General features: G+C 36.4%; 1 protein-coding gene across 4 annotated transcripts in view; it reads right to left on the bottom strand.

Annotated features, from left to right (window-relative positions):
* Window positions 1–15838, bottom strand: part of Eip93F (Ecdysone-induced protein 93F) — a 190404-nt gene that overhangs the window by 62845 nt on the left and 111721 nt on the right. The window contains exon 1 of one of the 4 annotated variants that reach the window (XM_074107072.1): window positions 5724–5791. The exons of the other annotated variants lie outside the window; for them this stretch is intronic. Within the exon in view, the coding sequence (XP_073963173.1) occupies window positions 5724–5742 (19 nt within the window). The 5' untranslated portion in view covers window positions 5743–5791. Of the gene's footprint in view, window positions 1–5723; window positions 5792–15838 lie in introns of those variants that run through there. 4 annotated transcript variants of the gene reach the window in all.

The raw sequence follows: 15838 nt of genomic DNA, 5'->3' as shown, positions 1-15838 counted from the left end.
TTTTTTTCCGTACATCTTTTATTCGGAAACAATCCAGACGAAACGTGCGCAACAGAAAAACACGTATCAATTGCAGACGGGGGCGATGATTTATGATACATCATTTAACATTAACAAAATGCCCGACTGAATAATGTACTATAGTTTTATCATTGACGTCAACCGTTTGGTTATTAATGCTATTTAATTAACTATGTAATTACACACTAAGACGTATTGACATACAATAGTTGGGAGCCACAAGGGCATGCCCTTGCTCGCGACTATTGGGTTACGAGCTGTTTTAATATAATTAAGCGTTTTATTTACACAAGTTTTAATGAATAGACTAATCAAGACACACCTTGTATCACTATTGATAATTCGGTGGGTGATACTCGGTAATTCGGTTATACTTGGTAGTTCGGTGATTTAAGATAATTCAGTGATTGTTGGTAATTCGGTGATACTTGAAATTCGGTGATACTAGGTAATTCGATGATACTCAGTAATTCCGTAATAATATGTCATCTTTCATCTTAAGAGAAGTCTCTTCGTTCCATTCTCCATACAAACGTAGTCCCGATCTCATTTGAAAACTAGGCAACAGAAATAGATGAAATTTTGTAAGTATGGACTAGATATAATTATCTATGCCTGTGGTTTTTCAGATTTTCATATAAATGTGTAATATTAGAATTACAGGAGCTCAAAATTCGACAAAAAAAAAGAAACCAACTTTGCACGATAAAGCGACGAGTGATTTTTCTAGGGCGTAAGAAAGTCAAACATTCTGGCTCTAGGGCGAAATAACTTAAATTACTCTTAGGGGCTGTTTCACCACCCATTGATTAATTTTATTTGACGGATAAATGTGACACCGAGACTCTATTTGAACAAAACAAACAGAGACGGCATCACATTTATCCGTCAAATAAATTTCATCAATAGATGGTGAAGCAGCAGTCAGTCAGTAAAACACATTTTTAACAGCTCTTTTGACATTTAAAACTGCAATCCCATCAAGTGCATCAAAGCTGTTAATTTTTTCGAACAATTACGGTCGATTTGTCACTCTGACAGCTCGTTAGTGAAGTTTAAAGGGATTGGGGTCAGGCTTTTGTGTCAAAATAGTGACTAACCTGTCAAAACGACAGTTACCAAACGCGTGTACCTAATTAACAGGGAAAATAATGCTAGACAAGTTTTCTCTTCAATAACCTTAACGTGATACAAAACTAGAGCATAAAAGACGAAAAAAATCATTATTATCATCATCATCATCCTAACATTATATACGTTCTAATACTTGGGACAAGCTTCCTCTCAAAATTAGAGGGCTTTGACTGTAGTTACTAGTTATCACGCGGGCCCAGTGCCGATTGGATTGCTTCTTAGGTGTGTGCTAGTTGTCTCATGATATTTTCCTTAAGGTTCGTAAAGATTTTCATAGTAGGTAGGTACTTTACCTACTAAGATAGTACCTACATAATTTAGGATAACTAATTAAATTAATCAAACATTTCAGAACAAGAAAGGAAATGTACGAGGATTTCGGTGTTATAGTCCAAAGAGTAGAACGTTGTTGTATACGGTGTGGCTGTCTATACTTTCTTCCAACGGCAGGCGAAAAAACGAACATTGAAGAAGTTTTTTTTTCGATACACTTGTTTATCATTTGCTCTTAGTACAAACTTTCAAAGTATGGGCTTTTAGTGGTCACTCAAGACAGTAAAACTTGTCGTATCATGTTTTAAAATGATGTTGAGAAATACATGCGAAAGGTCCATAGTAAGTTTTCTCGCCTGCCGTGGGAACAGAGTATAACAACTCTAACCTCATCAAAAACGTCTTGGCACAAACTAACGCCTTTAAACGAAAAAAAAACACGAGGTTCTTTATCGTCACCAAAAGTCAACATCGTTATGCGGAAAGCGCTTAGATGCGAACCGTTTGATCCGTTAGATAACCGTGAAAAAATACCCACTGCGCCGCCCACCTTGCCTCTCGCTTACGGTATTTCGAACGTGCGATAGAGACAGCCAGCTACCCCTAGGCACGTTAGAGAGGGTGCGATATAGTTCGCTAACTCCCGTCCTCATAGTTTGGCCTAAATGAAGGTTTTTATTCTATTAATTGTGTTTGTCGTAGAATGTTTTGTTTTAAAATGTTTATGCTGCGTTCACTCTCTATTATTGTGTGATTGTTTTCGTATGATTTTAATTGTTTGTATGATCTTTTTATGGAATATAGTGTGGCATAACTGTTGAGGAATTCTAGTGTTTTGAACAATGATGTTTTTTTAATTATATTGTGACGTTATTGTATGGCGTACATATGCTCATTTTAAATCGATATCAATAATGTTGACTTTTATAACACTGACTGACGATGACGGCCGGATAGACGGTGGTTAAAGAACCTAACTGCAAAGCTTGAGGTACCTACCGGGTTCAATCTCCGGCCGGGGAACATTATTTTAAATTAAGAATACTAATTTGTGTTCGCGGATCTTTGATGTTTAATTTAATTTATATTTAATTACTCATTTCATTACCTCGTAGTAGAGGAGATGTAGTTATTTGCATTTTTCATTATATATTTATTATAAATTAATCATCCTTCCAGTAAAATCAGTAATTTAAAAATAAAATTAATGCAAACTCTGTCCATTATTTCCTTTTTTGTTTTAAGTTACATCTCTAGGGAAAACCAAATTACATTTTCTGAAATTTAATTCTTTTCAATTTAATTAAACCCAACTTCCTTTAAGCGAAACGCAAAAAATATATAATATAATGGTATTGATTAATAATAATAAATCCTGTGCTTCAACCACAGATTATAGAATCTGTGGCTTCAACAAAGTTATCGTAAGTTGGTTTTCGAATCAATTAGGCACATAATATCAATAACTGTTTTAAAATTTCTTAGGAATGTAATGTTGTAAATGCAATGCGTTTGTGTTACGCTTTTACGCTTCTATTTGATATGGAGATAGTTAGAGATCTTGAGGAGATAGGGTAGTTTTTATCCCGGAAAATTGTATTTACAGGATGAAATTATGGACGTGATACATTGGTGTATCAAGATCCGCTAATCCTAGACGAAATTAGTCATAGAAACTCTTCGCAGAATGAAGTCGCGGGCAATGTGTCGGTGTCAATTTTAAATCAATATTTTAGGCTGAAACGATTAAACGGATTTGGATCTTATTTGGAGTAGGTATGATTAACAACGGTTTGATTTAAACTGCGATTAGGTACGAGTAAACACTAGATTTACCATACCGGTACCTACTTGTTATGCGACTTTTAGAACAAAAACTTCCAACTGTTAATAACATGAAAAGCAAATACCAACTCTAAGTAAGCTATGATTAAGATTGAATTATAACTGTCCGAAAACGTCACTTGGAACCTTTTTAATATTAAGTCGATTGTTAAGCCTCATTTAGACGATGCCAGAAACATTATGCGAGTTTCATTGATCATGCCATTTCGAGTAAGAAAAATAATATATATCTTACTACAATTATTAAAAAAAGTTTGTGAAGACGTTTGGATCTTTAGATAATTATTACCTAATTAAAATTAAAAAAAACTCAGTAAATTGAAGGCCTTATAAAAATAAAGGGAGTAATAAGGTTAAATAATTAATTTAAAGTATAATGTAATGTTAGATACTTTGCAAAGATTTATGTCAATGATCTACACAGACCTTTACCTTATCTCTTGTGGCGGAATAGGTTTGCATCGATATATATAATACTAACCATAGCGATAAGATTATAATTCGTAACTACTAACACTATGAATTCGATGTCCGAAATAAATGATTTGTATTTGTATATTACCTGACTGTTGCAGTTAGTCACTTTAAATCAGAAATTCTTATAAAATTTAACGGAGAAATTCAAATTTACTTATCCAAAAACACCATACCTAAACTGTCATGAGGTCTTTAATCCAATTTATAGTGGAAACTGTGACATCTGGTTATAGCGCAACTTTGGAGATAGCACAGTTTTGTCGCAAAGGTGAGAAATGTGAAAAACTACAATTAAAGTTTACTGTTCAATAGTTACTAACACGATTTTGCAGGTGGTAGGACCTTGTGCAAGGTCCGCCGGGATTGCTACCACCATCTTGCTCGCTAATCCTGCCGTGAAGCAACAATGCTTGCACTTTGCACTGTTGTGTTTCGGCGTGGAGTACTCTCAGAGTAAAATTACTGGCACTTGAGTTATCCATTTTAGGCCTCTAGGTTGGCAACGCATCTGCAATACTCCTGGTGTTGCAGATGTTTATGGGCGGTGGTGATCTCTTACCACTAGGAGACCCACTTGCTCGTTTGCCATCCATTTTAATAATAATAAAAAAACACGATAACCTTTGTCCAACTTGGGATATGCGAGTTGCAAGCAAACCGTGAGTGAGACTGAATAGCTCGGCGGTAGGTGACCTAATTTCGGTAGAAGTGGTCACGGGTTCGATTCTTGTTTTGGTTAAATTGCGACGAAACTTTCATAATTTCATTTCATAGCAATCATAACAACGACATTTTTTCAAGGCACGAAATGTTTTCATTTTAGCTATGTTAGTTTTTTGATATAAAAAGTTTTGGCAGAAGTGTAAAAGTGATAAAACTACAGCAATGTGCGACGTAAGTTTTTTTTATAATTTTAGGACTTAAACTAGCTAGTGTCCTGATATTAGTAAGCGAGCAGCACCACCCATAGACACCCGCAACATGATATGAGATGACTGTGAATATGTACTTAACGCTAGCCTAAAGGGCTAAAGTAGGCCTTTGTTCAATCGTGGATATTTATTTCTGGCTGATAAAGATGACTTATTTATGAGAACGTTACTCAAAATTAATAAACAAGAATGTTTAATAGGTACTCAAACACACTAATCGTCGCGCAAACTTAAAATGTTTGTACGAACAAAACACTGTTTTTACAACAATTCCCTTTCACGAGTTATTCGCAATTCGCACACTCACACTGCCCGCTAGTTGTTTAACTACTAGCAATGACCTGCACTAAACTAACCTAGAACCAAATAGGCGAGTAGGCGACTAGCTCGCGCGAGTCACTGGATCGGTGTCAACGCGGCGACCTTGGCGCGCGACGGTTATTCGCGTTCGAATTTCAAATTTGAATATTGAGTTTTACTGCGAATTCTTTTAATGCTGGCCGGTTTTTATTTTCAAAGGGTCGCCCGTCGTCAAATTGGATGTGGAGGACAATTTATTTTCACGGAAATTGAAATTAGAATGTCAACCTAAATAGTAGGCAAACATTTTACAACTTTCACAGAATTTGTGGAAATGGCCGCTATAGCAAGAAGCAAGTAATAGAGATTTAATAAAATAAAAAGGGTCCCACACAAGGATTATGTTTTTTCGGTACCTATGGTGGTACCTACTTTTCGTGCGTACTCACATCTCTATGGTCATATTAGCCGAGTGTAGACTTAGCAAGAAAAATCGTGTAAGTTGCATTACATAAATAAATACATTGCAAGGCCGTAAAGCCAACGAGTTTATCTTTTGCAAGTCTAAACTCGGCTCTAATGTCTAACGCTCTAGCACTAGTGATGCCCTGGTGGCATTTACCACCCATTTCTACCCTTATCCTACAAGCAGGTGACAGAAAGATCTAGTAAAATTATCAAGTCATGACTGGAGTCATGCTTGGATGCTATAGGGCTTTTGGTTTGTTTTCAATTACTTACTTGTACTCGCGTGAGGCATTAGTAATTAGATCCCAAGCTCTTGAGTTTTTTCGGTCACATTTTTGCTTGTTTCAAATTCCTGAAAGCAACAATGTTGTATGAAACATTTCAGTTGCTTTTTTTTTTCAAGCTTTTACCTATATGGTTATTTTTGGGTCAGATCTTGCAAGCTAACTTCGATCCAGTTCCAGCGGTAGGATTGACATACAATTTGTTACACATTTGTAAGTTAAATGATAATTCAAGTACAGTCAACAACAAGTACAGCCAGCAGATTTTTTTTAAATATAATGACCCGGATAACTCACGTCTTAAATCGAGTTTAGCTGGACATGTTTCGGGCTAATCCGTAGCCCTTCGTCTTCGGAGCAACGCGACTCAGCAATTTCAATTTTAACAGAATTTTTTACTTTTGCTTGCAGTCATCTTTTGTTAGTCAAATTACTCGTATTTATACTTAACTAAGTACATAAGTGTGATAATTTTAATGCACAACTTTGAATGATACGTATTTACCTGTGCTAATATTAAAACGGTTTAGATAACAACTTGATTATGAGATAAAACGGTTAAATTGCCTTGCCTATTGCGTCGTACTTGATTATTATTAACCAGTTTATTTTAAACAAAATATATTAATATAAAATCGTGTAGATTTTGTTCGTCAAGTAATTTCCAACCTAAGCACAGAAATTACAAGTTATTGTTATAATTATGCATTGTGGTGTTCAATAAAGAAATAATCATTGGAGTCCAGTCATCATCATCATCTCAGCCGTAGGACGTCCACTGTTGGACGTCCCTTGTTAGAACAGTTGCCGCTTCCCCCCATAGACCTCTAGTTGCTTTGGTTGGAAGCGGCTTGTATCCGTGAACTCGCCGCTTTAACCAGGTCATCCATCTCGTTGGTGGACGTCCTACGCTGCGCTTGCCGATCCGTCCATACTAGAACTTCTGAAGTCCTTTGAAGTATTTCTTGGAGTTCCGCATTCTTTTGCAATTGGGTAGATTCCCGGTTAAAAAATTATATGCCATTTGGTCCGTCAGCTAGGTTAGTTCTTCTTATTTAAAAGCTACACTCGCCCCAAATACAAGACAATACAATACAATAAAAATATTATTTATTGCACTCCACAAATCAGTATAAAATTTAATAAAAAGAAAAACTATTTTTTTTATAAAACTCTGCTTCCTAATAGTTGAAATTTCAAATTTATCCCAAAAAGTAGGCTCTGTCGTACCAAGGAGTACCTGGGCCAATCAACTATTTTACCGACACTTTGGGCGTCACCTGCGTTACCAAAATTGTCCCTGGCGTTACCAAAAAATCGTACTTCCAACAAGATATTTCACGGTTTAATAGTTTGAACTTACGTAGGATGGCATGTATTCATGTACACCATCTATTAAATTACAGAAAAAAACAGTTGTTCGAAAAATGTCGCGGACAGATTAGTGGCGGTAAAAAAGTTTATTGCCCCAACTAACAAACGAACACACAAACTTTCTCATTTATTTATACCTAATATTAGCAAAATGGGATATAGGTACAATAGTACATATTTAATATAATATAAAACATAATATTAGAACCTTGTCCGTCCGACCCTCGCCATCGTTATCACAGCGCTTAGCGGTTTATCACTGGGGTGCGCAAGCGACGCGAGATTGCAGGACATTCCCAAACACTATCTCAGACGGGCTGACGAGTATCCTTTTCTCAGTAACAAGACAATACAAATATTCCTTATAGTACACCACAAATCACGTCGTTTATAACTGACACTTGACACTAATTGACCTAGTCCCACACTAAGCAAAGCTTGTACTATGGATACTAGGCAACGGTTAAACATACTTATATAGATAAATACATATTACACATCCAAGGCCCGAGAAAAAACATTCGTATTATTCACACAAATGTCTGCCCCGGCCGGGAATCGAATCCAGGACCTCAAGCTTCATAGTCTTAGCTCAAAGTAGATTAGATTAGATTATTTATTCATTCAGTACAAAATTACATCATAGTTTGTACATGTCAAAGTTACGAGAATTTATACTGAAATTGTCAAGAATACACAAAAGATTAAATTGGAAAACAATTGAATGTCACAAAAACAATTAAAATTCAAAACAGGATTAAGATACGCCTGATTAAATAAATTAGTTATAAAATTAGTCAGGATATCCGATTCGATTATCTGTATACCTAATAAAACAATACTGTATAACAAGTAATAAAAAAATATACCTACCTACTTACTTGATTTGCAGAGAAGACTAAAAAAGTCCCGATTTTTCACACACGCGAAGCCACCCTACCGTCATGTAATGCACGTCTGCAAAGTACATTTTCGGTGTGCACGAAACTGCAGTGCACTTGGCTGTTATCAGCCGATATCAAGTTATTAGCATGCTATCACAACTAGTGTGATAGCGCATGGTGCAATAACAGCTAGCTGTTGGCAATTGCAATTTTTATCATGGTCATAAGATATTATTGGTGGTTGCCTGGAAGAGATCGCTCTTAAGCTTACCTTGTAATTTTTTCCCTGTGTATCTGTTTTGCTTACTATATCTGGTGTACAATAAAGAGTATTTGTATTGTATTGTATTGTTATTTGCCATTATTCCTTCCAAAATTGGGGTAAATAGTTTGGGGTAGTAGGTTTCGGCAAGCATTATTAGAAGAAATGCATGGTTAATTATTTATGAAAACTATATACAACTAGCTTTTGCCCGCGGCTTCGCCCGCGTGGAATTCGGTTATCGCTCGCTGTTCCCTCGGGGACTGTGCATTTTTCCGGGATAAAAAGTAGCCTATGTCACTCTCGGGCCCATAACTATCTCTATGCCAAAAATCAAGGTGATCCGTCGCTCTAAGCTGTTTCGACGTGAAAGACGGACAAACAAACAAACACACACACTATTAGTATGCATACCGATGCTAAACTTGTGCTAATAAACATGGGATGGTAATGACTTTTAACCAAGCTGTAAAATACTTGAATATTCACTTCCTTACAAAAACTATAAATGCAGAAGTAACTATATCTATCTGTTACCTCTTTAACTAAAATGGTATAGGGGGCAAACGAGCAGGCGGATCGCCTGATGATAAGCGACACCTGCAACCACCATGGACACCTGCAACACCAGAAGAGTCACAAGTGCGTTGCCGGCCTTTAAGGTAGGAGTACGCTCTTTATCTTTAAGTATACAATTATCGATCCTCTTCCAGAAAGAAACTACTTTAATTTTTAATTAACATTTGTAATGTAATAGTATTGTATAACTCTTTATTGTGCATAAAGCACATAAAAATAAAAATTTTCATTGAGAGATCGATCGATACAAGGCCAACTTATATCATAAGGGATCTCTTCCAGTTAACCTTTGAATAATCGCATACCGTTACCGGAGTTTGAAGTTAATTAGTACTTGGTTTCATAGACACGTAACACAAACTCTAAACTATAACTATCCAGGCATTTTACAGCAGGTAACTAAAATACATGCAAAAAAATAAATAAAAATAAAACTACTTTTAACTCCTTTAAAAACAAGGTCCAATTTAAAATTTGCTAACTTTGGAAAAAATTGGGGGTAATTCTCCCCCCCACCAACAGCTAAAGCACCGGCGTCTGGAATTGGGTATGTCTCTGCACTACTCTAATGCAGTACAGGACAAAGTGTATACATTTGTGGGTTTATTTGGACAAACCTTGATTTTTTTTAACTCAGACGTGATTTTATATTTAAATTTAAGTAGTAAAAATGTCATAAAACTTGCTTAAATAAAACGAGAAGAAAAACACAAAAAAAACTTTAAAAAAGTAAGTTCCTAGTTTTTTTATATAAGAGGGGGCAGAAGAGCATGCGGGTCACAAAGAAATGCCCTAATCCGAACTGACTTCCATGGCTTATGTATACATTAGATATCATCGCTTTTTGAACCATAAAAAAAAAGTTAAAAATGAAGGCTCCCAAATATAACACTAGTTTTATTCGGCGTTTTTGCTCGATCTGATCTTAATTAAGATCCTTCATATACGATTCGAATCGGACTCGCATTTGACCGATTTTTGCACCTTATTCTAAAGTATATTTTACTTTTGTCCCCGATTGTACCAATGTCTAGGGAAAATGAACTTTTCTTACTAAAGTCGGACCTACGAAATTACTTCCTTCGGACAGAGCAATAAAACTCTTTGGGAGCGAGGCGGGGCGCCACTAACAGCGGTTTCATTTGAAACTTTCTCTATTAGATTTTTTTTTTGTAAAGCTTTATTTCAGATGACTTGATGAGATATGGTACTATATATATAAATAAAATAAATATCATGGGACACTTGACACCAATTGACCTAGTCCCAAACTAAGCAAAGCTTGTACTATGGACACTAGCCAACGGATAAACATACTTATATAGATAAATACATACTTAAATACATATTAAACATCCAAGACCCGAGAACAAACATTCGTATTATTCATACAAATATCTGCCCCGGCCGGGATTCGAACCCGGGACCTTAAGCTTCGTAGTCAGGTTCTCTAACCACTTGGCCATCCGGTCGTCAAATATGCAAGTCATCTTGTATTATCTATATCACACTGCAGGGTACAGGCTTCCTCTAGAAAGAGAAGGTTTAGGCCGTAGTTCTCACGCAGCCTATGTAGATTGTGAACTTCATACGTACTAAAAATACATACAAAAAAATTATATATATATAAAAAATATACAAATACGTACACACATAGGTATATACCTATACTCATTTAAAATATCAAAAAGCAAACTTTACCATCGGCTACGCACGCATAAACTATTAAATCCGGCTGTTGAATTGAATTCGGGTTTTTACTAAATTTCCATGGTAATTCCTAAAAATGTCAACACCAAATTTCATGTCTTATCCTAGTGGTTAAAAATTCTAAATTTTATCCCAATCCCATGACAAAAATTAGCCTAATTATTATGCCTACTTAATCATTTATTCATTTAAACAGACAATTACTTCCATTTTGTTAGTAAAAAGCTTACAAATAACTTATCATCTATTGTAACCCTTTCCGCCCGAACTGATACGATCGTGAGGGATAACTATAATTAAATTTGAACCTTATTATTGTCAGTTTCTCAAGGTCCAGTATCGTCGTCCTTTTCATACTCGACTAGGTTGGAAAGGGGTAAGTGGTAAATGTATGGTATTATTCTATACGTTCAGTAATCTACATACCGAATTTCAACCAAATCCTGGCATTTTAGCGTGAAGCAGTAACACACACACACACACTACTTAGTCACAAACTTTCACATTTACACTATTAGTAGGACTATTCGCTGTCACTGTGGCCAAACCCCGCGTCCCAGCAGCGCGGAGGCAAAGAAAAACCTAATTGGGACTTTTTCCCGGACTTGGCCTTTGTTTTGCAAAGCGATCGATCCCTCGCCGGATGGCTTTGAGACGCAATCAGACTGAAAATTGGGTACTTTTTAATATAAGTAAGTATTTATTAAACAAGTTTTTTATTAAAAATATATTTTCCAATAAAAGCTTCTTTGCGGACTGTACTTTTTAAAGACTGTACTCACATTGTCGGCCAAACTACATTTCCGTACTTTCAAGTCGATGCCATTAACCGGTGAGGAGTTCCGTCCCGCAGAGACGATCCTGGCTAGACCACCAGGGTGTCACTATCAGATTACCTATTGAATCGTCACCAGATACATTACTTTGCCAAATTTCAAGTCAATCTGACCACTTGCAAGATTTGACCCACACATACCTACCTATATACATATTTAAGTACATTGCAAGTTTTTTTTATTTTATTTGACTGTATGGAAAACGAGCAAATGGGTCTCTTGATGGTAAGAGATCACCACCGCCCATAAACATCTGCAACACCAGGGGTATTGCAGACGCGTTGCCAACCTAGAGGCCTAAGATGGGATGCCTCACGTGCCAGTAATTTCACCGGCTTTCTTACTCTCCACGCCGAAACACAACAGTGCAAGCACTGCTGCTTCACGGCAGGATTAGCGAGCAAGATGGTGGTAGCAATCCGGGCGGACCTTGCACAAGGTCCTACCACCTGCAAAATAAAAGCTTGTAATAATAACTTTTAAAAAAGCGTGGTGGCCTAGTGATTTGACCTATGGCCTCTCAAGCAGAGGAGCATCCTCATCAGCCGGGAGACGTCCTCATCTGAACAAAGGCCTCTCCCTTAGAACGCCACAATGAACGACAACTCGCCATCTAGATACTTGAAATTTGGTATAAAGGACAGATTGATTCACAAAAGATGGCATGAATAGATTGAACGAAAGTAATGTCACTTAGCCAATTTTGTAGGAATAATAAATAAATAAATAAATATCATGGAACACTGAAGTGAACACCAATTGACCTAGTCCCAAAGCAAAGCAAAGCTTAAATTCGGAAAATCTGAACCATCTAAAGTGACCCCAAACTTAGTAAACATTTGTATGGTGCGCGAGTCCGACTCGCGCTTGGACGGTTTTTAAAATGGAAATACAACAACATACAAAAAATTACAAATACCATCTTATCCCGCCAGCTAATTTACGAAATATGCACACACTGACACACACGTACGTATTGTAACGTTTAGTGTGTTAGTATTTTAGCCTAGCCCTAGGAGGGGCCTAGGGAATAGGGTGCACTAGATCGGTAGGGACAGCAATAGTCTAGCGTCTATTTTATTTCATTTACGTGCGCACATGTTTTGAAAGAAAGATACCTATAAAGAAAAATATATTCGTGACAACATTCGTATTTTTTTTCAGTTCTTTTCTTAAGGGACGACCAGATGGCCTAGCGGTTAGAGAACCTGACTACGAAGCTTGAGGTCCCGGGTTCGATTCCCGTGTCGGGGCAGATATTTGTATGAAAAATACGAATGTTTGTTCTCGGGTCTTGGGTGTTTAATATGTATTTAAGTATGTATATAATTATATTTATCCGTTGCTTAGTACCCATAACACAAGTTTTGCTAAGCTTACTTTGAGACTAGGTTAATTGGTGTGAATTGTCCCGTGATATTTATTATTATTTATTTATTATTATTATTTTAAGGGGAAGACACTATGTTCATGTGTTCTTTTGTGCACTGCAAACATCTTTATTAACTAGTCACTATTCTAGCACTACACTTATTCAAAAGGCGCAGAAAAAATGTGTATGTTTTAAAGAAAGTATGTATGTTAATGTGTGCGAGTATAATTATGTATTGTATTTTTGTTGACATGGTAGAAGATTCTGTTAGTTTCTAGGTTATCTACTAGTAATTACTAATTTTACGATTGAAATTGGGGTTTTGTTGTACCAAGCGCGTATGCATGTTGTCGTCTCGTGATCATTCTTCTCTAAAATCAAGGTACCTATCTACTATAGTAGAACTTATAAGTACAGGACGTCTAAAAAATAATCAATAATGTCATCAAATTCTACAGCCTATTCATAAACTATGCAATTTTCCGGAATAAAAACTATCCTATGTCCTTCCCGGGACTCAAACTATCTGTATACCAAATTTTATCTAAATCGGTTCAGCAGTTTAGACGTGAAAAGGTAACAAACACACAAACAGACTTACAACCTTTCAGGTACTAAAATAAAGAAGCCAGCAACACTTCATCCATCCCAGCCTATATACGTCCCACTGCTGGGCACAGGCCTCCTCTCAGAACAAGAGGGCTTGAGCCATAGTTAACACGCGGGCCCAGTGTGGATTGGGAACTTCACCATTGAATTGCTTCGCAGGTTTGTGCAGATTTCCTCACGATGTTTTCCTTCACCGCAAAGCTCGTGGTAAATTTCAAATGCAAACCCGCACATGAATTTCGAAAAACTCAGAGGTGCGAGCCGGGATTTGAACCCACGACCCTCTGCTTGCGAGGCGATAGGTCAAACCACTAGCAACACTTAATCGTCATTAAATGGAGATAATATTTTTTTTCGTTGACTGTACAAGATTCGAACCCTCCCTACGATTTGTTTTAGAGGTCGTCGCCCTTCGCCTGTCTCACTCCAACAAGCGTATTTACGTATCTACTGTCTCTCGCGCACAATGGGGAAGCTACGGAACCTTGGAAAGGAAAAAGCTTTTTTTTAATAACCGGAAGTTGGTTTTTTTATGTCAAGATAAAGAAGGTTTTTTTTATATTTTATGGAATTTTTCATTAAAAGGCAGAGGTTTAGGCAGACTGTTCCGATTCATATATTTTTTTGTATGAGTAAAAAAACCGTTTAAAAGTTTAATTACCTATTGATAAAGGTATGTTAAATAATAATATTTTTAAAAAAGCTATGGTGGCCGAGTGGTTTGACCTCAAGCAGAGGATCGTGGGTTTAAACCCCGGCTCGCACCTCTGTGTTTTTTCAAATTCATGTGCGAAATTACATTTGAAATTCACCACGAGTTTGAAGTAAAACATCGCGTGGAACCCTGCACAAACCTGCGAAGCAATTCAATGGCGTGTGTTAAGTTAACAATCCGCACTGGGCCTGCGTGGGAACCCAAGCCTCTCATTCTGAGAGGAGGCCTGTGCCCAGCAGTCGGACGTTTATATGCTGGGATGATGAAATAATAATATTTATTGATATTATTATTATGAAAATGTCACTCAATTAATACAATAATTGATTGACACTTCGGGTGCCATCATATTCCGATTGAAATCTGCATGACTTATCCCGAATATCAGAATCAAAAACCATTTTGCAATATATCTGTAGTGTGGTCAAAACGTAAGCATATTTGGATCGATTCTTTGAACATTGCCTAACTACCAAACTAAGATTAAAAAAAACAGAAGCTCACTGTAACTTGTAAACAGAAGCGCCGTTGATTTTCGTTCTAAAAAAACTTTAATAGGTAGGTACAAAATACGGAACTGAAATGAGAACTTTGCCCCACCTTCCAAGTTATTTTTAAAAACAAAACAACTCCAACCAAATAAAACCAGCCAGTCCTACCACAACGAATCAAACCTTAAAAGCCAAGCAGCCAATAAAAAGAAAAGTTCTAAATTGAAAAAACCTCTTGCCATAGGTCAGTAACCTGACGTCATTCATTCCAATTCGAAACTTGAAATTCCGAGCGAAGAAGGCACGCACACATAAGCAACTCACGCATACGGATTTTGACGTTAAGGGCCATCGGTCGAGTAAATTTTTTAAAATGTCGAAATAAATCGTTATAATTATTAAATTTATGCTTTTAGTGATTTCGTTTCGTAAAAAGTATTTTAAGTGAACGTATATTGTTATGTTTTTTTCTTTACGAAATTGAACAAAACTGTGTAGTTGTAAACTTTGTAGATACACTTATAAGATACATTACAATAATTGACATGAACCAGATATTTTACTGTGTTTTTATTGTCTTTAGCTTTTGCTCCGCATCAGCATAACCGTTCTAAATCAAACCTTTAAATAAAACACATAAGAGCTGTATCGGACCCTTGAGTCTTAGCCCTTTTAAATACAAACCACTAACTACAATAACGCCAAACTTAAAAACGTCTCAACCTAACCTATACCAAAAAAAAACGAAATATCAAACTTGCGTCAGCCCCTTAATCTGTATTTGTATTTATGTAGGGCACGCACAACAGCCGCGCGCAATATGGGTTAACACACACAAAGAAACGAGGTTTGGGGGGACAGTTTATTTATGTGCGATTCTATTTTGTGTGATTTTATTGGCCAATTCAAACGAATTCAAATGTAATATTTGGTTGTTGTATTAATATTAATTGTGTAAACCTTAACTTTGGCTTCATGTGTCTCTACAATCTTCCTTTTGCTCAGCAATTTGTGTAAGTAGAATCTACATAAAAAAATATACTGTATGTATTAGAGTGGCATAAAAGATTTGAAAGATATAATTTTGCTCACATGATTTTGTTGGGTTATTTTTGATTAAATGTCTTACGTACCTAATTAGTGACTGCTGTTGCACTCCATGATTTATAAAAAAAGTAAAAAGACACATGTACAAGACAATGAAATACCACTTACATATTGCAAGAAAGACAGTTGGGCAGGTTCCGTAAAAAAATGCATTACATTATCGTC

Source organism: Choristoneura fumiferana, chromosome 25 (genome assembly GCF_025370935.1).
Source record: "Choristoneura fumiferana chromosome 25, NRCan_CFum_1, whole genome shotgun sequence".
NCBI classification, from domain to species: Eukaryota; Metazoa; Arthropoda; class Insecta; order Lepidoptera; family Tortricidae; genus Choristoneura; species Choristoneura fumiferana.
This window is presented reverse-complemented; position numbering and strand designations above follow the sequence as displayed.